We start from the raw sequence: 24,724 nt of genomic DNA, 5'->3' as shown, positions 1-24,724 counted from the left end.
TTCTAATTAACATCTAATCTTCACAGAGAATTCAAAGATACGAAAATAGATGGAACTCAAACTGAAAATTATAAACTTTCATTGAAATTATTTACGTTGCTAGGCAACCGCTTTTAATCGAATCTTAAATTTTAAAATTTGTGTAACGAAAGAGTACTTCCCTATTATCTATGGGTTACAAAGTTACTAGTGTTTGTATCTTCTTTAAAAAAGATTATTTTTAACACAACATAAGTAATCCACAAAGGAGGGTGTCATAAGATATGACTATTAAATGCTGAAGACGCCATGTCTTCTTTACGGAAGTATACCTTAACCTATGTAAAAGACTTATGGAGGGTAGAGGTAAGGAGGATCATCTGTGTATATGAAAAAGTGTCGTCAACATGTATTAAATTAGGATGGCGCCACATTTGCATCAAGGTAACTCTTAAAAGAAGCGCCAAATATAAATATTGTTAGAGTAGGCTTGAAAAATAAACAAGGAAGTAAGGTTATATTTACCACAATATTTTGTACAACGTAAGTTGTTGAAATTCTCAATAATTAACTACTTTAGTCGATAATGACATTAAATTTTTTAACTCGGCATACTTCAATTCATCTACGATTGCTACATTCATACCATACCCTGTGCATCCACCAGCGCCATTGTGGAGGATTTTTGAACTGTTATTTAGCGCATACAACTGGACACTTTTTCAACTTTTCTCCCATATAAGATGACTCTCCTTACCTCTACCCTCCATAAAAAGACTAAAGAAAAAAAAATTGGGAAACGTCTGCAGTCACATAACACTCGTACAGTCAATTTTGGCGCCAAACAGGAAGACTTGTTTGCAAATGACAAGTTGCACCGGTCTTCTAGTTTTGTGTATATAAATAATTACATTTGTACTTTGTTTTGTAGTTTGCACTAAATTTAAAACTAAAGAGACGATATATAAATAAAAAATGGAAGGATTTGACGATCCCGGTGTATTTTTCTCCGACAATTTCGGTGTTGAAGAAAACGAATCTCATGACCATATTAACTTGCAAGGGGTTAAAAAACAGTTCAAAGAGTTCATTAGACAGTTTCATACAGGAAATTTTAATTTTAAATACAGGTAATGCAACTTAAAAATGTTTATTCGTCTCTATAACTTTTTATACAAATTAAATAATGTTTTTTGGTCCAGGGATGCTTTGAAACGTAACTATAACCTACAACAGTTCTGGGTCGAGATTAACATCGAGGATTTATCCAGTTTTGATGAGGTTCTGGCTGAGAAACTTTATAAAAAACCGACAGAACATTTACCAATATTAGAGGAAGCTGCTAAAGAGGTAATTATTTTTACTTTCATAATATCAACCTATTACCAGCACACTACAGAGAACGGATCTTCTTCCACAATGAGACGGGTTTAGGCCTTTAGTCCACCATGCTGGTCTAATTCTAATGCTGGGAATGCGAATGGTGCATGGATTTTTGTATTAAACATAAGCTTATAGAAAAGTCCTATTATAGTATTAAGGACTGTGTCAACGATAAAAATGCTTGGGTGTAAATTATTGCTCTAACTAGGTTGCTTCTTTAATAGTTTTTAAATGACAATGTGAGATGGTGATAACGAAAAAAAAAATATCAACCAGCGCTTCTTCTTAGACCAGGGCGCGCTTGGAACCCTCGTAACTTAGTTTTCAGTTGACAAATTGCTCATATAGGATCTCAACTCGAGTGAGTTGATATCCTATGTCATATTTTACATGTAATGTACGCATCATAAGTGCCATCTATGCACCTATTTGAATAAAGAAATATTTGACTTTGACTTATTCAAACTCGGCCGCCCAAAAGTAAAGTTGAACTCCTACCCACTGTGCGTCTGTTACTCAAATATATTGATACCTGCTTAGTTGTTGCAGTCTTATTAGATTGAAGGTGATTGGCACTTAGAACTTGCTATTATAAATGAATGCTTGGTTGAAAATTGTTATCTCATAAATCAATAAATCATGAAAAATGATATTATGTTGAATGGATGTGTTTATGTTATAGTTAGCTGATGAGCTGACAGCTCCAAGGCCTGAAGGTGAGGAGAAAGTAGAAGACATACAAGTTTTACTATCTTCCGATGCACATGCTGCTAACTTACGAGAGCTTAAAGTAAGTAATACCTATTAAATGTATATCATTGCTATCACACAACAATTGTCATTTCTTCATGACTTATGTATCTTGTTACATAAAATATTTGAACATGAAATAAAATTTATTCTCAAAAAGTCATTAACAATTGATTACTAAGTATTTTTGTTATTTATGTATCTTTATAAAACAAAAAGTATTAGATGTTGCATCCAACCAAAAAATTTATATAGGTATGTATTTCATTTGAGACCTAGGTGTCAAATGTGTATATATGGCAAAATATAAAATGCAAATCACAAGATCTAACAGATATAAAATTGCTAGTATTTAATTTCTGTATAAATTCATATTGCCCACCTTGCTATTAAGCGAATACTGTGAAGAGCCTTCCTATTTATAATTTCTTTCCAGTCTGAAACAGTGTCCAGACTAGTAAAGATACCAGGCATTGTGATATCAGCGTCAGGAATCAAAGCGAAAGCAACTAAAATATCAATCCAGTGCAGATCATGTCGCAATGTTATACCCAACCTGCCTGTTAAACCTGGCCTGGAAGGTTATGTTATGCCTAGAAAATGTAATACGTAAGTATATTTTTTATACAAATTTGCTTGTGTTTATTTCAATAGAAGTTCAGTTATCACTGCAAACTGCAATAAAACACCTAGTGGTAAAAGATATCTAAGATGGAATATGGCTTACCTATTAGGGTATGGCAGTTATATAAAACCCATACATTTAATTGATTTTATGTAAGAGAATAAGAGGCATAAAGTACCACACGCTACAGTAAAAAAACTATTATAATATATTGCTGAAACACTGCATATAGTAAATGTTTAAGGTACTCATAATTAATTACTCAATGTATCAAAGGTTGAGTTGATTACACTACAGATCATAGCCATACGATTAGGTTTCGATTATATAAATGATTTTATATTTCAGGGAACAAGCTGGAAGACCAAAGTGTCCCCTGGACCCATATTTCATCATACCAGACAAATGTAAATGCATTGATTATCAGGTGAATATTTTAATTCAAGATAGTAAATATTGTTATATATAAAGTTTATTGTTGAAAATCCTCCACCTATACAAGTAATATAAAAAAAACGTGTGTGTACTTATGTACACGCGTGTTAAAAGTTATACTTCTGCTGGCGCTTTAGGGTAAAATTGTGAGAGTAAATTTTTACGATGCGCCCGCACACTTACTGAAAACCGAATACCTGAAGTTAGCTATAAGGTTTGACAGTGAACAATTTTAATTGTCAAAGTCTGCGGCTCATTCCGTTGATTTCAATTGTACAAAAATCTGAGTAGGCAGTGCTTTTGTGCATGTATGAAGTGCACGCAGCTGATCAATGTAAATGTAAAGTAATAACTGCAACAATTTGCGATATAATACATTTTGAAGGTAGGAAAACTTTTCATTAAAGTTACGTTAATGTTTTGTTTCTCTTTTATGCCATCTCTAAAAATCTACACAATTTTCTATTTCAGGTGTTGAAACTGCAAGAAGCACCTGAGTCAATACCCCAAGGTGAAATGCCTCGCCACCTAACAGTATACTGTGATAGAATGCTGTGTGAGCGAGTGGCCCCCGGAGCTAGAGTCACTGTGCTGGGAATATACTCTATTAAGAAGATAGCCAAGATTGGGGTAAATCATATACCTAATGCATTTAATCCTAACCTAATCAACTTTGTCACATAGCTATCTTGTGTCTCGGAGAGCATATCAAACCTTTGCATCTAACAATAGTCTCAGTGTGTCATGTGAGAACCTGAGAGGTCCTGAAGTGGGATTTTGTTGATAATGCTGATAATTAAATATTATAAAACATTTAGAAACAAGTGCTTAAGAGGGGAGATAAGTGAGTGATAACATATATATGTTCTATGTGAGGGGACAACCCTCCACTAGTTGGATATCAAGCAAATTATGGGGCCGCTTGACATAGGTCCAGCGGCCCGTTATAATTTGCTTGATTAGCTTGCTTGGCACAAGAATGTAGAATTTGGAAATCCCGACGAAAGAACATTGAACTGTTGATATTCTTAGTAGTTATTTGACCTCTTTTCTAGTTGTTAACATCCATCTGCTGATATTTTTAGTAGTTATTTGACCATGCCATTTATTTAAATTATCCCTACTAATGCGCTTCCCACTCCGGTGCTTGTCGCTTAGACAATAGTCCCACTAGGTCGAGCGTGCTTACTTCCATACAATCGTTCCTACGACGTCTCTGCGCCAGTTTCACTACGTCGCTCTCCATGTGTTTCTTTTTTACTTTAGTTATTTAATGACGATGACAGATTGTTATCATTAAAATGATCTAATTAAAAGAAAAGGATAAAAATAAAACCACACATTTTATGAAACCACGGTAAAACTGAAACTTTTTTTTCACATATAGCATGGGGGTACAAATATAGCTTCAACAATATTAATTTTATACTTGGAAAATGGGAATGGAATATGATAAAAGTAGACTCCAACTAATATTTTTATTGAACTCTGTGTCTTAGAGTACGACATACATAAAACTTAACAATTATTTAGACGATATTCACATATTAAAAAACTGAAAACAATATTTTCATTTCATATCATTGAGTCTGAATATTTTATGGAGCACTGGAACAAATGAGTGATATACACTACACGGTCAGCTGGTCCGAACTATAGGCGCCGCCATATAGACCACGGCTGTTCTGATGATCGCTTGCCACTTTAACCATACTCCGCGGCCGAGCGTCACGCGACATGCAACACAGACGAAAAAGTTTGAGACGATTTAATAAAAGTTTCACTTTAAAAACATTTAATAATCACGGTGATTTTGTTGATAGAGAGAAGGTCGCGACAAAGGGTCGGTTGGTGTGCGGTCCTCCTACATCCGCGCTGTGGGATTGACGGCTGAAGAAGGGGTGACCGGTGGCCTCAGGCCCTTCACTTCTGATGAAGAGGAGCAGTTCAGGCGACTGGCTGCTTCTCCTGACGTTTACGAGCGGATCGCCATGTCTATAGCGCCCAGCGTTTTCGGAGTGCAGGACATGAAGAAAGCCATTGCTTGTCTGCTGTTTGGAGGTATGTTAATAAGTCATCCATAAATTCAATTCAAGATCAGTTCCTACTGAAACTCCATTGAAATAAGGACCGTATAACCACAAAAATAGCAATTATTTTTAAATAGATAAATAAACATTAATAAATAAATATACTACCACAATACACACATCGCCATCTAGCCCCGAAGAAAGCGTAGCTTGTGTTACGGGTACTATGATGACTGATGAATATTTTTATGTATAATATATAAAACGTGAATACTTATAAAATACAGATAAACACCCAGCCACTCAAAAACATTTATGTTCATCACACAAACATTTACCCCTTGTGGTAATCAAACTCACGGCTTTTACTTGGACTCAGGCCCAATGCGGCAATCGGCCGTCGTCGTTTTTGATATGCAACTATTTCACGTCTTTCATAAAATCCACAATAGTACATATGTAATAATCATTTTAGAAATTATAATCTATACAAAATAAATGTTTCATAAACGCTAACTCCCCTTAACATGTGACGTAATTTATGGATCATTCTCAATTATAGTCTCATCTGAGTTTCTGTTGGGAGGACCTTGGTACGACCATACTACACTCGCGGGAGGAAGCAACAAATATACTCATATTGGATACACCCATATTATATAATGATATAGGTTATTATAACTCAATGTAGGTTCCCGTAAACGACTGCCAGACGGACTGACCCGGCGTGGTGACATCAATATACTGCTGCTGGGTGACCCTGGAACAGCCAAATCACAGCTGCTGAAGTTTGTGGAGAAGGTGGCCCCCGTGGGCGTTTACACTTCTGGAAAAGGCTCCAGTGCGGCTGGACTTACTGCCTCAGTTATAAGGGATCCTGCCAGTGTGAGTTATTTTATTCTCACCATAGCCCTAGAATTTCTTTTTCAGATCTGTTATTTAATAATTAGGGCAGTAATTAAATGAAGTAGAAAGTACAGAGGTGCACTTCGACGCGGTACTTAAAAAAAAACAAGAAAACAAATTTTTTGATGGTTTTTGTACAGCAGTGTCTGTGCACACTTTGAAGAAAATTCAGGAGATCACCAAACGCAGCCATCACATTTTTTGGGGTAGTTTTGTTTTTCTTTATTTTTTGTTCAAGTTTATTATTTAATAACTTTCATAACGAAGATGTTTTATTTTTTGCGCCTATCTGCCCGACTTACAAGTACCTATCTATTTTCACTAGCTATGTTAGGACGCTTGCGCCGTGACAAGTTACTTAACTTTTAAGGCTTACTAAGGTTGGGAACTGATTTAGATTCTTCCATCTTATTTTTGAAAAAAAAATAAATTTATAATTGTATTCATAATATTTACTAAAATTAGGTTAATTTGGACAAAATCGATTTGCAAACAGTATTTCATACTGCTCATAGCAGCGCTGGTTTAAAGAAGTTTATCCTGCCGCGAGGCTAAGTACGAAATCGAAAACAAGCGGTCAATCAACCCAGGCCGGGCAAATAAATTCACTGTGTGAGGGTAATGCACAATTAAACCGCTCACAACCAGTTAATGCATTTGGTTTTCTAGTCCTTTTTGATTATAATGTTGAGATTATTTATATTATACTGACTAATATTATAAACCCGAAAGTTTGTTTGTCCATCCTATAAGCCCAAACTAAGTAACAGATAAACTAAATTTTTTTACCAGGAAAACAAACTTCTCACAGGATTTGTTAAAACCGTTATAAACACAGACGATGAACGTGGGCAACAGCTATATTTACATAATAATTTCCGTCCATAGAGAAACTTCGTAATGGAGGGCGGTGCGATGGTTCTAGCTGATGGTGGCGTAGTTTGCATCGACGAATTCGACAAAATGCGTGAAGACGACCGCGTCGCCATCCACGAGGCTATGGAACAACAGACCATTTCCATCGCCAAGGTATGCTTTTTTTTTTCTTGTAAGGGTCTCCAACTTCTGAATTCCATGATCCAAAAACCCGGATCCTGTATGTCCTGTATTTTGGAAGACCTATGTCCAGCAGTAGACATAGGTCTTCCAAAATCCACAGTCCTGTCGCTTGATGTCGTCTGTCGACCTCTTGAAGGGTAGGCCAGTACTTACCTGGACGCGCTCTGTAACAAAATCTCTACTACTACTAAAAACTTCTGCAACCTTAGTACAAAGTTTGTTTGCTCGCAAGCGATAATCGTTTTCGAGCTTTGAAATACGTGAATATCATATTATGGATCATATTATTCGGGTTTAAAGCTTTTGTAAAAAAAAAAAAACAGAAGTACGGGATGGTTTTTTTATGCTAATACAAGTTAGCAAGCCCCTTACTTCAATATCTATTGAGGATATATCCTAAGACCCAAGTGGGGTATAGCAATTATACAAAACCCAAACACCTAATCATTTCTACTGAGCATCATAGTCGAAAAACCGGAAATCTGCATGTATTAACTAACACTTTATTTTTCAGGCGGGTATAACCACAACGTTAAACTCGCGGTGTTCAGTGCTTGCGGCTGCTAACTCGGTTTTCGGGCGATGGGACGACACCAAGGCGGAAGACAACATCGACTTTATGCCCACCATTCTTTCGAGATTTGACATGATCTTCATTGTTAAGGACGAGCATGACCAGAATAGAGATATTGTGAGTACTTACTATAATAGGCAACCTGGTACTAATTAATGTATATATATAGTAAAATATTCATTGTTCATAGTGACATTAACGTTTCAGGCAGTAAGCTTATGAAAGTTACATATTAAATCAATGTTTTCAGGTCCCTTTTGAAGTCCTTTAATCAGCAGTTTAATATAAAAAACCAACAAACAGTTATAATTGAGAGTGTGCGTGTGCGTGCGTGTGTGTGTGTATGTATGTATGCAAGTAATAATTTTTCAAATTGGACCTATCGTTTAGAAGTAACTTCGGGAATAGAAATGCTAAAAGCAAGAAAAATGCCGAGTGCCGCCCGGCGTTTATTATATAGTTTGGAAATAAAGGTGGGACCCGGTAGCTGGCGCTGCAATTAAGTTCTTGGTTTTTTTTATTTTTAAACTGATAGTCACCGATTTGATGCAGACGAAGTTGCGCGGGTCAGCTAGTATATTAATAAAATTATAGTATAAATAAATTTATTCCAGACTCTCGCGAAGCACATAATCTCCGTGCACATGGGCGGTGACAGTGCAGAGCGTCAAGCGGCGGCCGGGGAACTACCGCTAGCTCTCCTCCGACGTTACGCCGCGTACTGTCGCGCTAGGTGCGGCCCACGGCTCTCCGCAAACTCTGCGGAGCGACTGGGAGCTAGATACGTGCTCATGAGGTCCGGTGCATCCTTGCAGGAGAGGCAGGCGGATAAACGTCTTCCTATACCTATCACAGTCAGGTAATTATATTGTATTTTCATTAGTATACGAGACTAGCGGCGGCCGATGAATTCTCGCTAGCTTAACTCCGGCAACAACGGGCTTTTGATAAAGAACGTGGCGCACTGAAGGAGAAGAGAGAGTAGAGTAGAGTTGTGCACTATAATAGGTGGAAGCTATCAAAAGCCCGTTGCGCACCAAAGGATTAGAGAGAGTAGAGTAAAGTAGAGTTGCGCACTAGAATGGCTGGAAGCTGTCAAAAGCCTGTTGCGCACCGAAGGAGTAGAGAGAGTAGATTAGAGTAGACTTGCGTACTAGAATGGCTGGAAGCTATCAAAAACCCGTTGCGCACCGAAGGAGAAGAGAGAGTGTAGATCGAGTCAACACTAACTCGATCACAATCTGGTAACTAATTAACTGCAAGTATTGTGTTGTGGTTACATATTACTTGATTATCTATAGCAAAAGTGAAGAATAGGTATATTCTAGGCAAGGGCGTCGTCACCTTAACCATCATTGTTTTCTTTTAGCCATGGTATTCATGGTGAATCCATGATAAAGCTGGCAAATGCATGCAAAATCAGCTAAAATATAAAATCAGCTGATTTCGGAACGGATTGAGTTCCTAATGATTATCTTAGTGTCTTAACGATTTAAATAGCTTATTTGCAATCACAACAGCTTTACTACATACTATCCCAAGTTTGAATCAATCATTTCATTTAGTCAATGATAAATTTATACTAAATCTTTGTCCCATTTCAACAAACGAACAGTACGTAAGTCTGGGGTTTCTACCAACCAATGTTGCATAATAAATAAAAATACTTCGACAATACACACATCGCCATCTAGCCCCAAAGTAAGCGTAGCATGTGTTATGGGCACTATAGTCGTAAAAATGTAATAGGCCCGTTTTGACATTTGTCATCGCGACGTAACTAGTTATGAACCATAAGACTCTGTACTCGATACTCACGATAAATCAATTCAAGTTTGTATCAGTACTTGATTGATATTATTATGTATTGTAAAGTGTTCGTTCGTTCAAAGTATTCCTTTAACTTCACAACCAATACGCGTGACTGGCTGTTGATTATACGTCCACTTTTCAACATGTTGAAACAGAGTTAGTACTATATAACAACAAACACAAAAATCGAGTCAAATCACTGTTTAAATTAAGGTCCAAAATAGAAGAGCCATAGTTAACGTAATAGTAAACAATATATATCAAACTTAAACGAGCGCACAGTCAACTTTACAAGATGAGGAACGAAAAACTGCGCAGTGCGCGCGGGGACGCTTCAGTCATGTGCCGCTTGGTCAGATACATCATCTCAGACTCATTATTTAGAACCCATTTTGAGAACCAAGCTCATTCTTTGCAGTAAAGATAACTACACAATATTTAATTTCGATATTCAGTAAAAAAATGGTTACAGCTCTAGTATAAAAAAAAAAAGACTGAGAACGTAACTGTTTTCGGAACGTTTCACAACAATTATAAATTGCATGCTACTATGAAGTAAGCGCAAAAAGAATACTCGCGATATATTCTTTCATATTATTTATCGTCCCAAAAAAATTTACGTATTTTTTAAAACACTGTATGTAATTGATTTTTATTTTTTTGTTTCTTTCAGTTTCGTTCAAAGTTACATTCTATGGTCTTGCACAAATGTCAAAACGGGCCTATTACATTTTTCCGACTATAAGATAAATATTTTTATGAATAATATGCTCATAACTATTCATTTCTAGTTCATTAAAGATTGAAGTCTGTTTTGATTTTTTTTCTGTGGAAAAACCTGCAAATACAACTAACTAAATGAGCTTTAAACAAAGTAAAATTAAGTATTATATATGATTAATTTAAATTTGTTTAATTGTGACATTACACACTTCACCATCTAGTCCCAAAGTAAGCATAGCTTGTGTCATGGGTACTAGGATAACTAATGAATAATTTTTATTAGTAATATACATCATCACCTAGCCACTGAAAACATTCATGTTCATCACACAAACATTATCCAGTTGTGGGAATCGAACCCACGGCTTTAGACTCAGAAAGCAGGGTCGCGGCCCACTTTTACCTTTACAACTATACCTTTGTGTGATAAAAGAAAGACAAAAAGATGCTATATTCTCAACCAAAATGTTCTGTCCACAGACAACTTGAAGCAGTAATCCGTATATCAGAGTCCCTTGCTAAGATGCAACTACAGCCGTTCGCAACGGAAGCTCACGTAACTGAGGCATTACGGCTCTTCCAGGTGTCGACACTGGACGCTGCCATGACAGGCAGCTTGGCTGGTAATTTTTTGTATTAATATAGAATAACATAATTTATTTTATTAACATATTTTTCACGCTGCCAGCCGGCGTGAAAAATAATAATTACAACAATGCAAAAAAAAGGATCAATAGTTTCTAAATGGCCAAAGAAGATCTTTGGAAACTTAGAAATCAGATTGTACCATATTTTTGTTATTGTCTTAAGAGTATGTTAAATTAGAATGAACCTAATCAATCTGTCGGATCACTTTTCACTGGTTTATTATTTATATCGAATTTTAATTCGTCCTATATTGTATACCAAGAAAATGCCTGACGATCACTCACTAGGGAAAACGGAGTGGTTTTGTGGGACAAAACTGTGTGTCCCTCAATGTACCTTATAGGTAAAGTTAGGACACTTGCGTATGATTTCGCACCAGGCACCTCCGCGAGATTTTGACCTGCCAAACTTGTATGGCGAGTCCCATAGTCTGTGCGCGCAGTACACGGTACGCCACCTGGTTGGGCCTGCCATGTATTGTATGACGAACTTTCACCTTTAAATTCAACCCCTCGCAGACCGATAACTTATGGAGGCCGGAGGTTATTATTTGTCCTCCGGTACCCGTTGCATCTCCTGCGAGAGGGATTCGTTGTGAACTATTTCGCTCCGCCTCCTGGACATCATATCATATGTTAAGATTCATGAGCAGTTTTGTATATACTTCAGGTGCCGAGGGTTTCACATCGGAAGAAGACCACGAAATGCTGTCACGTGTTGAAAAGCAGTTGAAACGAAGGTTCGCAGTCGGCTCTCAGGTGTCCGAGCAGACGATTATTCAAGACTTCCTCAGACAAAAGTATCCGGAGAGAGCCATCATCAAAGTCATACACACTATGATCAGACGTGGAGAGTTACAGCATCGTCTTCAAAGAAAAATGCTTTACAGGCTCTCGTAGAACTATTTTTATGTTTGTGTTAATGTATTAATAGTTGTATTATTGTTTGTTTTTATTCCATTACAAGTTAGTGAGTAAGTTACAATTTAATTTAATATTAGATGTTGCTAACCTACATGGGGATTGAGGTCCGATAACCTGTCCTTCGCACACTTCTATTTGAGAATTAATTCAAACCCTGAATCACTTTAAACAGAAAGTCCCTAGTTGGATTACTTGGGTTACTTTACTTGGCAGAAAAGCTGTACTTTCCACTAAAAGTGGAATTACCATCAGCTCTATGACACATTGTTATATTTTCAAATGTTCAAAGCATTAGATAACTTCCAATAATACTCAAAACTTATAAACTTACTCCTTTAAGTCAATAGAAAAAAAAACTAACAGGGTTTTATTATTATAGAATTTAAGGTTCCAGTAAAAAGCTACATAGAAACCAATAGGTGTTTACCTAATACCAGGGCACAATATATCTTTTCATAAGATTAGATTAGTATAATAAATTCATTCCCGCACTAGGTTGCACCATTAAACATGAATCATAAATAGGTTGACATTTATCCAGTAGCAATCCAGCGTTGTATTGAATCGATGAAAGTTACAGTACAATTTTGTTAACATATCCCAAACAAGCATAGGAAAATTTCATCTACAAGCAATAATTCATAATCATTGCCTGTACATCAAATTTTGTATACATTTTATCTCATATCACAATCCAAATAGCAATACTGTGATGGATTATATAGTTGAATGTGAATTTAAATTCTATTCAATGTTCTATTTTTATTCAGGTTATATTAACTTTGCTATGTGTATTGAGATTGTATGATCTAGGAAATAAAAAATCAACTAATATTTTTTTTTGTATTTTATTATAAGAAACTACATATTGAAAAAACAAAAGATTCTGTGACTAATACAATATACATACAATATACATCATATATTTACGTCATACGTATATTTATTAGGAATGGTTAAACTAGGCGTAAATCGACTCAGGAATTCTTCTAATTTTACAAACAAAATATTGAATCACATTCAACTTTCAGACTTCATCTTCTCGCGTCAGTTAAACTGAGCTTGTGAGTCTCTGACTTAACTTAAGATACGATAATGTAAGCGTAACAGTTTTAAGCTAAAGTAGAAGAGGTAATATTTGACTAGAACATCATGGGGGTAAAACGTAAATACGTCACCTGACCACGCAATCCGTAAACACGTATAGCTATCCGTCAACACGCCACGCCACCCTGTACTACGCCACGACACCTGTTAACACGCCACGCTATTCATTACCACGTTACGCCATCCATCACCACACCACACCACACCACACCACGCCATCCTATACCTCATCCTTCAACACACCACGTCACCCTGTACTACGCCTCGACACCTGTTAACACGCCACGCTATTCATTACCACGCTACGCCATCCATCACCGCACCAAGCTATCCTACAACATGTTATGCCAACCATCCACGCCACGCCATCTTGTACCAAACCAAGACACCTGCCAACATGCCACACCACGCCACTTACTATAATGCCACGCTACCCGAAACGTTGGCAAATCAGGTTACTGTTTATTTATAGTTATTCTGTATATAAATGTAAATTATTGTCGTTCGTCTCGAGGTCGCGTGACTTCGCATCTATAGATTATTTCAACGCATTTCATTAAATCTCACCAAGCTATCGCTTTCTGAAAGTCTTAACCGCTTATTCGTTTACTTGTAGCATCGCTTTTTCGATAACTTATGATGCTTATTCAAAGCTACTATCTTGTTTTTTGAGGTATTATCTTTTCTTATTCGCATTAAAACGCGTATTCGCTTCAATACGACCATAACCTCTGCTTACTTAATTCAGTTTAGTCATGACATCGCCGCTTAAGACTGAGATTGGAACTTCTTCAAAACTTTTGAGGCAAATCTGTTCTTGATTTTACGAACTTAAACGAAGTAACCTTAATTATATTACCTTTTCATTACGCTTTCCATGTTTAGCTTTTAGCAGAACTTTTTTGCAGCTTGCATTAATTACTTTAATGCATGAAAATAAACGTTTTTTTTTATATAGGTTCAGAAAATTAGACATTGGCAGTGAAATTATGAAAACGTAAATTACCCATAATATTTGCTGACCTACTTGATCGTTTACTACGTACATAAATTATAATTCGATAGTAATCAAATGTAATAACGATGCGATAACGTTGACTACTTAATGACGATTCATAGAACTAGAAGGATGCACTAAGGACAAGAAATGCCTCTGCTACTGTGCGTATGTAAATTTAAATGAGAAATTATTTTGTGTCAGCCGCCAATGTTAAAAACTTAAACGGATACTCGGGGTGGTTCTCCACACCCTTCCAAAATAGGAAATTAAATATACGACCGTCCTCTCCTCGGTCCAATTTCTTCAGTTTGTTAATTTCGTAAGGCGTCAATTCAAAATCGTATAAAGATGCGTTTTCCTGTAAATATTTTTTTTATTATGATAAACTGATACCTCATTTTTATTGATGGCATTCTCAGGCAGAATTACTCAAAAAGCCTCACCTTAAGCCTTTTATCGCTGGTGCTTTTCGGTATCACTACAACACTTTGTTGGACTAAATACCGAAGCAATATTTGAGCAGGCGTTTTCTCATGGCTTTTGGCGATTTCATTTACCTCTGGATGCCCCAGCAAATCTGGGAACGCATCAGGGCTGAAAGAAATACATCAATAGTTGTCACTTCCAATTCTTCGGTATATGTTATCCGCTAATTAGCAAGCTTAACGTCAAGTAATGAAAATGAGTTCGCAACGAGTCAACGCCCAATCGTGACACAATGCGACACGTTGGGGTTTTTTGCCATCGAGTCACCCGGTCCTTTGGGTGTAACTCATTGGAAAATTTAATAAAAGAAATTGCAAAGTGGCAGGTGTTACTCTATGGGAAAAGAAGGTTACACTTATTTATTTGCATGGTGATGACGACGGGTAAATTAGTCTGGTTAATCCACGGATCCCAAGACCTATATTATAAGTTGTGCCATAAGGGTATGGAGCTATTCAATAGTTGCATACAAGGTGTCATCATAACATACCTATAATTATACTTGTTAACAAAATGATCCTTCGCGCCCGGACTCCCTAAAGGGGCATAGGCCGTGACTACAATATCATGATCTGAGCAGAACTTCCTCAGGTCCATTTGCTGGAAGTAAGCATGTAACTCCACCTGCAAAACCTGCGGCTTTACCGTCGACTCGTCGATTATCTTCTCTATTTGAGCTTCGTTGAAGTTTGATAAGCCTAAGTTTCGGATGAGACCTTCCTTTTGGCAACACTCCATTACCTACAAAGAACACATCGAAAATACTATCGCGAGTAATTTTCAATTGAGTTTATCCGAATAGACCACCAGCTTTTAAATCGTCCAAAATATAGGTACTTGGATTATAATAATGTATCAGCATAGCTTGTTTTGTATACACCATAGTGTTTCCTGCTTTCAAACACACAAGTTTCTATTCTACCGGAAAAAGGTTGCTTAGCTCATTGAGCTAACCAACTTATCGATTTATATAATGGATGGTCTGAGCTTGTCTAAAACCTCTAATCAAATAAGATCTATGAAATTCTTGTTATAGGTAAAAAGTGCAAACACTAATATGAATAAATTGAGTACTAACCTTCCAAGTGCTAACATGGTCAGTGTCCAAATCCAGATCATATTCCCCATTGCTATTTACTACAGGTGTCAGCGTCTCTGCGTCGCAATGGAATCCAAATGGTACATGAATCAAGTACAAGTCCACATAGTCCATCTGCAGGGCTAGCATGGGCGGGGGACACTTCTCCACGGGGAAAGGATATAACGTTTATCCCCTCACGCATTTATATCCACCCCCGAGCATGGGCACACGGGTGGACAATATATCCACGGTGGATATAATAGGGGAAAGACGAACTCCCGGTAAATGTCACAAATTAATTATTCTAATCTGTGCTCATGGTTTTGACAAATAAATTTTTCGTTTTCTGTTTTGTTTTAGTTGTCTAAGTTTTTTATTGTTTTTTTTATCTATAAATGTTCCTCGTCTGCGGCTGTTTGTTTATATTATTTATTCTGGATTTTTCAAAGTGGTATAAAACCTACCTTTAGAGAAAATAAAATGAGTGCTAAAAAGTAAGTCTTCTATTATAAAATGTTTGAAAAAGTGACTACCTATTGATTTAGAAGCGTACCTAATGAATGAATGTTTTACAGTGAAAGTAAACAGAGACGTTAATCATCAAGATCCAATCCTGTTTACATATCAAATTATTGATCTTGTACTATTTTATTTAAAGTTGTGCTTGCCTTTTTCTATGGCCCATTAGTTGACAAATTTGTGTTTATTCAGATCAAGAAGTAATAAAATACAATTGCAAATGTTGGTAGATTTCATGCCAACCCACAACCACCTTGCCACTGGGGAATTCACAGGAACTCTTAGGAGCCAAAAGGGCAGACTCCCAGTGGCAAATCTTAGTCATTACTGAAGGAGCATGGGCCAGACGGGACGGTCAATCAGTGGAAACAGTTAAGTCAATTTTGCGGTAAAGTAAGCAAGTGCAAAAAATTTAAATTATTTATTAGTGTTGTTGGCATCTTGTTTGATGCCAACAACAACATCTTGCATAATTTTTCTTTTATTTGCAGACGTGGCAGGACATTAAAAAAGCTGCAACAGCACGGGGACGCAGCACCACAGGCAACATATACATAGTATACATGTTGCTGTAAAGTCAACCAAGTGAAGAATTTATTTATTTTCCAGAGTAGGTATAGATGGAAGAATGCAGGATGCTCATTTATCACACAAAAATAAATTAAAAAGGATGAAAAGGTTAATTTAGAAATTTTATTAATTAAAATATGTATTTATAAATCTTTCTCTTTTTTGTCGAGCAACTGTTAACAATCTTGTTTTATCCATATTTGATGTCTGATGTCGTTCTTCGCTCGTATTTACAAAATTTACTGTCATTTGCTCCATTAGAGTTCTGAAATATACAAATTATATTATGCTCAATACTGTTGACCCAAATTAGTAGGGCAAATTGTATGTGAAAATGCAGGATCAATGATTTATAAGGAACCATTATTATAAGATATAATTTTATAATATTACCAAACATTAATGTGCCCAATAATAATAAGTTATGGGAACTTAAATATTATTTAAAGTATATATTTACAATACACGCCTATAATGATGCATAATATTATAAAGTGTTATGCAGGCATATATAAGTGGAGATGCTTTTTCAGGACTGTAATGAAGCACCCAGTCAATCCCCAAGCTGCGAAATGTGTCTTTGAGGTACCTATTGGCCCTTTCCACACAGTTTCTTACTTGGCAGTGCCAGTTTGTGTACTTCTCTGCAGAACTATTTGGTGCAGCTTCTAAATCCGGAGTCATCATCCAAGGCTCTAGAGCATAGCCCGAGTCCCCAATAAAATTCTACTTTGTTATTTAAACATGTAAATTAATTCCTACTTGTTTTGCTTTTTCAGATTTTCTCCAAGATTTTAATAAAATGTTGAATAGAAATATATGCACAATCCTACATTGTAATTTGGACGTGATGATTAACCCATGCCCATGTTAAATAATTTATCAGACATTTTTTTTTGTATTTTCTTATATTTCATTACTAAATACAGTATCTACTGCCAAGTTTTTGTACTAATTCCTCAAATAAACAATTTTATTATAATGAGACATTGTTTTTTGTATATTCATATAAATAATTTACCAGACTAGTTGTATACAACATATGCAGCAGAATCCTAGGCATGTAATTTCTAGGTAATTATGAGGAGTATAATATAATGATATAGGTAGGTGTGTAACTTTTTTGATTTGCATTGTTTCCCTTTTATACTAGTAAATGGCAACAATAAGTAAAGTTTTGAAAGTTTGCACATTTTATTTAAAACATACATAAGATGTAGTACTGTCCGATTCTACTTTCATACAGCTGTATCTTTTCATATTTTACTTTAGAGTTAATAAATATGAATTGGTCATGGACACACACCACAATCTGTAAAATATATTTTAAAATTATTAACTTACTTGATTGTTTAAGTTTTTGTTAAACTCTAGATCTAAATAATTTGTCTTTACCAGTTGAACATCTATCGTGGATCTCCAGAGTCTGTTCCCGGGAATAATATCTACTTTGGCATTAGTCTAAAATGAAATGAAAAATAATTAAAGTACCTAGCATTGAATATCTTTGCTATGTACTTATACTGAAGTACTAAGTACTGACTAATAATTTTATTATTAAAGTAAGTATATCTATATTTGATGAGGGGATGTCTGCCATTGCCAGACGGGTGATCAGCCTATGTAAGGACCATTCCACCCTATTCCCCATGTTTGAGACACAGGTTTTACTGGTGTCCCGGCAGGGTCCCCCCTGAAACCTACCAGTCTCTGTGGTGAACCTAACAATATCCCCTAAGGTGAGGTTTGCTAGGTCTTCTTCACTTATTCTATCCTTACCTTGTAGTTCCCATCTTACCAACACGTACAAAGGGCACTCGGCTATAAAGTGAAAACTAGTTATCACATCACTGCACTTTGAACAGGATGGGATTTATATTTACTAATGAGAATTATTAGGAAGTAAGTACCTATATATACTCACATACTGACAATAGCTCCAGTAATTTGGGTCAGTTATTTGCTGACTGTTGTTTGAGCAACAGCCATGGTCTTGACCTGTCCCCGCTGATAACTACCGTCCGCTAATAGCCTTAAAGATGTGAGAACCTAGACAAAAAGTGATTAGCCATGCTTTTTTTTAAACCTACGTTCATATATAGATGATGTCTTTGCACAAGGTGATTTTAGGTACTTAATAACAACTTACTTTTATGTGCACTGGTAGTCCATCGACAGCATTTAGTGGTTAGTGCCTCTTTAAGGTCCTCGCACGAGTACAGCACACAATTTTTACCCATCCGAAACAAGTGTTGGAACTCTGCATCGGGAAATTCGAACGGATTACTGGCGTCACGTATAGATCGCCGGTGTAATTTTCGTTCAGATTTCTCCATTTCACTTGAATAATAAGAGCCCCAGAAAGCACGAGACATGTTTTTTTCGACTTTAATTCGTTAACAGAATTTTAAACCCACGTCTAAGGACGGGGATAAAATTGTCTCTTTCAAATGTCAAAAAAGGATAGTCTTTCCCCTTTCATTTCTTCCCATGCTATGGGCGGGGGATATATATCCACGAGAAATGTCAAACGGGGATAAATTTATCCTCTCCCCTGTTGCCGTGCTCTGGCAAGGGGAAAAGATAATTATATCCCTTGATAGAGGATATAATCGGGGGATATAATTTATATCTCCTGCCCGTGCTAGCCCTGCTGAAGTCTCTTTAACTGCAGGTCTAGGAACTTCTTCACGTCTGAGGCACGATTTCCTACGTGTGGCAGCTTTAAAAGGAATAAGAATTACACAGAAGTCTCCAAACTTTTCGGTGGCCCTGAGGCCTTGCGCATAGTTCTGCTGCGCTACCAGTAAAGTAGACCCAGGTCTTTTTGGCCGCAATGAAGCGCAGTTCAAGTAGACCAAAAAGGTGGGTGACTATTGTACTCGTATGTTATTTTTAGAGCTTAACTACGCCATCTCACCAAAAAGTGGTAATAGGACTTCGGCTTCAGTTTCGGCCGATTTCGAATCCCAGCGCGCACCTCCAATTTTTCTAAGTTATGAGTGTTTTTAAAGCAAGTATTTATTATATTTCATATTACTTGCGTATTAAAGAACATCGTGAGGAAACCTGCATGCCCGAAGGTTTCTCCGTAATCTTCTCAAAGGTATGTGAAGTCCACTAATTCGCGCTGTTGCAGCGTGGAGGACTACGGCCAAATCCTCATTCTGGGAGGAGACCCGTGTCCTGTAATGGGCCGGTAATAGGTTGATAATGACGATGCTGATGAACCATGTCGTCTCATCAGATTGTTTATGGCATTTAAATCTTAACTGCACACTTATACATACTGGAGACTGCCTATTGTACCAGCGAAAATAAGGTTGCGAATCCCGATTATCATCGCTTACTGAGCTCGATATTAGAGCCCACCAACCGCAGTGGCGTTAAATGTATATACATAACATAACATCTTATAGCAGGAGAATTTTAGCGGTTGTATGCAATTTTCCAGCTGTATGCATACCCTGGTAAGAAACCCAGTGCACGCCGCTGAGCAACCGTATTGGCGAGACGCAGAAAGCTCTAAATTCTTCTGTACCTTCAGTGATAACGAGTAGGCCGGAAATTTAGTATCCCTGGTAAGAAACCCAGTGCACGCCGCTGAGGAACCGTATTGGCGAGACGCAGAAAGCTCTAAATTCTTCTGTACCTTCAGTGATAACGAGTAGGCCGGAAATTTAGTATCCCTGGTAAGAAACCCAGTGCACGCCGCTGAGGAACCGTATTGGCGAGACGCAGAAAGCTCTAAATTCTTCTGTACCTTCAGTGATAACGAGTAGGCCGGAAATGTAGTATGGACTTGCCAGTTTTAAGCAGACCATCATTGCCAAGGTTTGATCTTCTTTCGTTTTAAGGGCTTAATTTATTTTTTTTGTAATTGACCAAGGAGATGGCTCTTGTAACCATCGCCTATAAACACCAACACATTTCGTAGGGCATGCAAGGAACACGTGCCGCTCTTTGTCAATTAACCTGAGGCGTAGCCTAAAGTTTAGGTATGTATTTATAGCGGCAACCACGTCCATTAGACCGGAACACAGCATTGCTACAATGCTACTTGGCAGCAGAAACAAACATGACGATAGTACTTCCCCGGACGAGCTCTGTCAACTAAAAAACTTACAGTTCTTATACGCTTATTAATTAAATAAGACGGTTTCTTACCTTTGTGGTGATAAACAGATCCTTCCTCGTACCTTTTCCATCATCAATCCATTTCTTTATGGCATTACCAATAGCCTCCTCGTTATTGTAATTGAAAGCGGTATCAATATGCCTGTACCCTAAATCCAGTGCTTTGTACACGGTAGACTCTATCACTTCGGGCGATGCCTATAAATTGTTGAAAAAACTATGAAAACTATAAATAAATACTCCCTTTAACATTGTATAAAAAATATATTTTTACTGACCTGCCATGTTCCTAAACCCAGTGTGGGCATCAAATCAGCTGTTTGCGAAAGTTTCACGTGTTTCATTCTTCCAATAAACTTATGGAAATTGCGAAAATAAAAAGCACTCGACTTCAACACACATGCAAAATCTCTTCTCAAGATAAATCTGAGGGACATGAAAATTGGCAAATCTCCAACTATGAGAAACGCGCAACTAAGCGATTCACTATAAATTAATACAATATCAATATTTATTTCTTGAAAAGCTGTTTGTCGGTGTTTTTCACTGAAAAAATAAAATCGATATTGATTGTTGTGATGTAATAGCTCTGCGATTTAAATTTCGCGGTATTCGCGTTCTGAAACAGATCACTAGTAAAAATTCCATGATTTTCATTGTGTTGGTACCTTCTTTGGTCGTTATTGATGTGAAATGTGTATTTAATTGGCGACAATGACTGCTTAGTGGCGATATGCCATCGTGGAAACCGATATGACGCTTTTATATGCATTTCTGATACGGACTATCATAATATTAATCCTATGTATTAATCTGTATCTCAGAAGAAAGAATGCTACAGAATCTGCTACAACAGTGCAGCCTTCTTTCTTTTTAAATCCCTATCTTAGATATCTTTATAATCCCTATCCTAGAAGTGCTGGAATGGTTGTTTAAGGATAGCTATAAGTATATTATTCAAGGCTAGGATGAAGAGACCCTCAGTGTCGTTTTTGGTTTTAATAAGTCCTGTATCTGAGAGATTTAACCTTGTGGACTAGGTGTTTCGGGTCCCTTTCTGGTTCGCTTTGGTAACACTCAAAAATGTAAATACTGTTTTAATAAATACTATTTTAACATTTTAAATATGGGTGTTTTGCACAGGTATATTTTAGTATATGCCTAATAAGATCAGAAGTCAGAACCGACGAGCCAGTTCTATTTTTATGAGAACTGTCAAATGTCAATTATTGTTATGTTTTGTCAATATTTGGAGGTTAGGTACCTTTGTTTACGTTCTGTGTTTATATTCCCGCCTCTTCCGTTTTTAATATAATTGATATTCCGAACATCCAGTGATTATATATTATCACACTAGTTAGTCAGAGCAAATCAACAAATAAATATCGGTTGCCTCAAAATGGGTGTAAGTATGTCCTCAAACACAAAATTATGTTACCGCATCTTTAGTTACAACCCTATGTTTGTATTCCATTTTTGTGAGTAGAAATAACATGAACATCATATTTTGTATTTAATCATTATTATCAACATGTAAACGGCTCACGTAAGCCACGAGTCTCCTTATAGAATGAGAAGAGTTTAGGCCGCCGTCCACCACGCTGACCAAGTACGGATTGGTAGTCTTCACACGTATTCGAGTACATGAAGAACTCTCAGGCTTGCACGTTTCCTTACGATGTTTTCCTCCACCGATAAAGAAATCATATTTAATTGCTTTAAATGACTCCGAAAGTTAGAGGCACGCCTATGATCCAACTCGATCGAATCCCCCGTAAGGCAAGCTGAAGCCCTAACCGTTAGGCTTTCATTGCTCTGTCTCTTTAATTAATCTGTTTATTCTTACAGAAAAAGTCAACTACCTCGGTAAATAAAAGCAAAGAAAAGCGACAAGCTAGAAAATTAGAACAGCATCGTATAGCCGATGGAATGTCCTTCGTAACAGCAGCTAACAAGCTGAAAGACTTGGCTCCTCTGTGCAAGGAACTGTTAGTGTACAGTAATTTGGAAATTGTGATTGATATGAGCATACACAGAGTCACAGAACTTGATAAAGAAGTGCTGTACTGGGCTATTGATCTTACAGAAAGGAATATGAAAAAATTGTGAGTATCAAAGCAACAAGTGACATAACAAGTGTGGATAGACAGTGGTGTGCACTTAAATACATGCACAAAAACACTGCCTACCCTACAAATTTAATATACTTTGTATAATACAAGGATTTATCAACTCCGGCTTCTTGCAAGTTTCCTGCTGTATACCCTCGTCAAATGCATACTGTGGATAGACAGCCTTAGGGGTTCTGGTTTGTTTGGGCTGTGACCATCGTATTATAATGACATATAAAATAAGTTCAAGTTACCCAATAAATTACACATGCAAATGTATTAAAAAAAATTATAGTCATTATGAACAAAATAGTAATAGTATTTCTTGGACTGATGACCATAGTAAGACTTATTTAATGAAGATCAGATTGAAGTCAAGGGCCAACTTATATTATGTTGAACTTTGATTGAAATCTGATCCGGTAGCTGGTTAACCAGTCAGGGGCATGGCATTTAAATTGAACCCTTCCTACAATTGGTTTCTACACAATATTGTACCAAAATATTAACAACATCTTTACCACATCTTTACCACATCTTTATTGGTAGGGTGGGTGGGAGGGTGGTAACTATGGTCTAGTTACCACCCCAGATCATTACATATTATTTAATATATAAAATGTTGGTGTAAGTTTTTGTAATAAAACTTCTATGGAACAGCTTAACCAATTCTTATGAAATTTAGTGTGCTAATTTCATTAAAAAAAATTGACAATAAAATAAAGAGAAAACTTTTAGGTTTTGAACACATTTATCACTTGAGAGTAAGAAAAATAGCTTATTTCTTATTCTCAGACCAGCTTAAATAACTATTTAGGCACAGACAAAGTTACAGGAAACACCTAGTAAGATACTAAAAATTCTGACTTGTGAACCTTTATTGCAGATATGAAACCTGTGTCTGGGGTTGGAACAAGGAGCGCAAAGTGGAAGAGATGTCAGATGATGCAGCCTGGTACCTCATCGCCAGAGATAACAACAAAAAACTGCAGGCATTCTCACATTTCAGATTTGATATGGACTTCGGAGAACCTGTACTTTACTGGTAAGAAATTATCTTTTATATAATATACTAGCGTACCAAGCCCGCTTCGCCGGGCTAGATTTTGCTTTATTTTATTTAAACAATAAACTTACATCATTAAATTTTTAATTTAAGAGTCTTATTATATCAAATCATTTATTTCTCTCCGTATTCATTCTCTTCTCAAGCGGGTGAAGATCATTATCTACACCCATGTACACCCAAGAACAGAATATCATCATAGTAAATAAAAGCTGTATTAGACAGTTTGAGAGTTCAAAAATTGGAGTTATCCGATCGTCACCAAACTTTACAGGATTACTCGCCAGGTCAATCCGGAGATTCCCTGAAAGTTTCATTGAAATCGGTCCAGCCGTTTCGGAGTCTATACGGAACATACCCACACAATTTCTTGTTTCTTGTATTGTATGACACTAAACTCCTCCTAAACGGCTGGACGTATGAATGAATTTTTTGGTATGCGTTTGGGCGGCACCCTGGATGGTTTAGATTCACAAATCAGCCCGACAGATGGCGCTGGGGTATGTTTTTTTTGAAGATAGGTATACTTTCTTTCTGTTCTTGTGTTATGTTCCTTGTGAAACTTTATATTATTATTATTGTTATGGTGTTCTTGTACTATTACAATCTACTTGGTGGGTAAGTGGTGATTAAGATGAGAGTTGATGTATGAGAGGGGTATTACAGTGATATTAAACTCATATCCCTATATTGTTCTACGTGGCATCGTACAGGAACGCTTCATCACTTTGCGGTAAGTCTTAGTCTCGACTGAAGTCAGCCAGACCAGAGTAAATCCAGAAACTATAAATTCTCAAGTT

At 36.8% G+C, this 24,724-nt stretch overlaps 3 protein-coding genes across 4 annotated transcripts in view; 2 read left to right on the top strand and 1 right to left on the bottom strand.

Annotated features, from left to right (window-relative positions):
- The first annotated feature begins 802 nt into the window (after window positions 1-802).
- LOC120631865 (DNA replication licensing factor Mcm5) lies at window positions 803-12,685 on the top strand. Its single transcript, XM_039901522.1, has 13 exons — window positions 803-1,109; window positions 1,182-1,329; window positions 2,045-2,152; window positions 2,549-2,721; window positions 3,086-3,164; window positions 3,644-3,802; window positions 4,996-5,233; window positions 5,894-6,087; window positions 6,997-7,137; window positions 7,682-7,858; window positions 8,356-8,600; window positions 10,757-10,899; window positions 11,594-12,685. Exons 1-13 carry the CDS (start codon window positions 955-957, stop codon window positions 11,821-11,823), a joined length of 2,190 nt encoding a protein of 729 aa, XP_039757456.1. The 5' UTR covers window positions 803-954; the 3' UTR covers window positions 11,824-12,685.
- A 63-nt stretch (window positions 12,686-12,748) lies between these two features.
- LOC120631867 (1,5-anhydro-D-fructose reductase-like) lies at window positions 12,749-21,293 on the bottom strand. Its single transcript, XM_039901524.1, has 7 exons — window positions 21,026-21,293; window positions 20,778-20,945; window positions 19,267-19,332; window positions 15,519-15,656; window positions 14,931-15,181; window positions 14,398-14,548; window positions 12,749-14,312 (listed from the first exon to the last, which is right to left on the bottom strand). The coding sequence occupies exons 1-7, from the start codon at window positions 21,182-21,184 to the stop codon at window positions 14,142-14,144; spliced, it is 1,104 nt and encodes a 367-aa protein (XP_039757458.1). The 5' UTR covers window positions 21,185-21,293; the 3' UTR covers window positions 12,749-14,141.
- A 692-nt stretch (window positions 21,294-21,985) lies between these two features.
- Window positions 21,986-24,724, top strand: part of LOC120631868 (N-alpha-acetyltransferase 40) — a 35,538-nt gene continuing 32,799 nt past the window's right edge. For both annotated transcript variants that reach the window (XM_039901527.1, XM_039901526.1), the window contains exons 1-3: window positions 21,986-22,152; window positions 22,596-22,852; window positions 23,745-23,903. In XM_039901527.1, coding sequence (XP_039757461.1) covers window positions 22,147-22,152; window positions 22,596-22,852; window positions 23,745-23,903 — 422 coding nt within the window. In that variant the 5' untranslated portion in view covers window positions 21,986-22,146. The remainder of the gene's footprint in view (window positions 22,153-22,595; window positions 22,853-23,744; window positions 23,904-24,724) is intronic.

The sequence above is a fragment of the Pararge aegeria genome, chromosome 19, assembly GCF_905163445.1.
Source record: "Pararge aegeria chromosome 19, ilParAegt1.1, whole genome shotgun sequence".
NCBI lineage: Eukaryota > Metazoa > Arthropoda > Insecta > Lepidoptera > Nymphalidae > Pararge > Pararge aegeria.
The sequence above is the reverse complement of the archived record's forward strand: the minus strand, read 5'-3'. Positions and strand labels throughout refer to the sequence as shown.

What these genes read in the sequence shown, in the direction of transcription:
- LOC120631865 (XM_039901522.1), top strand. Translation starts at nt 955, where the DNA reads ATGGAAGGATTTGACGATCCCGGTGTATTTTTCTCCGACAATTTCGGT. An exon ending in TAGAGGAAGCTGCTAAAGAG is followed by an intron (nt 1,330 to 2,044) that starts GTAATTATTTTT and finishes TTTATGTTATAG; the next exon opens with TTAGCTGATGAGCTGACAGC. An exon ending in CCTATACCTATCACAGTCAG is followed by an intron (nt 8,601 to 10,756) that starts GTAATTATATTG and finishes TTCTGTCCACAG; the next exon opens with ACAACTTGAAGCAGTAATCC.
- LOC120631867 (XM_039901524.1), bottom strand. Translation starts at nt 21,184, where the DNA reads ATGTCCCTCAGATTTATCTTGAGAAGAGATTTTGCATGTGTGTTGAAG. An exon ending in ATCTGTTTATCACCACAAAG is followed by an intron (nt 19,333 to 20,777) that starts GTAAGAAACCGT and finishes TTCCTTTTAAAG; the next exon opens with CTGCCACACGTAGGAAATCG. An exon ending in GTTAACAAGTATAATTATAG is followed by an intron (nt 14,549 to 14,930) that starts GTATGTTATGAT and finishes TATTTCTTTCAG; the next exon opens with CCCTGATGCGTTCCCAGATT.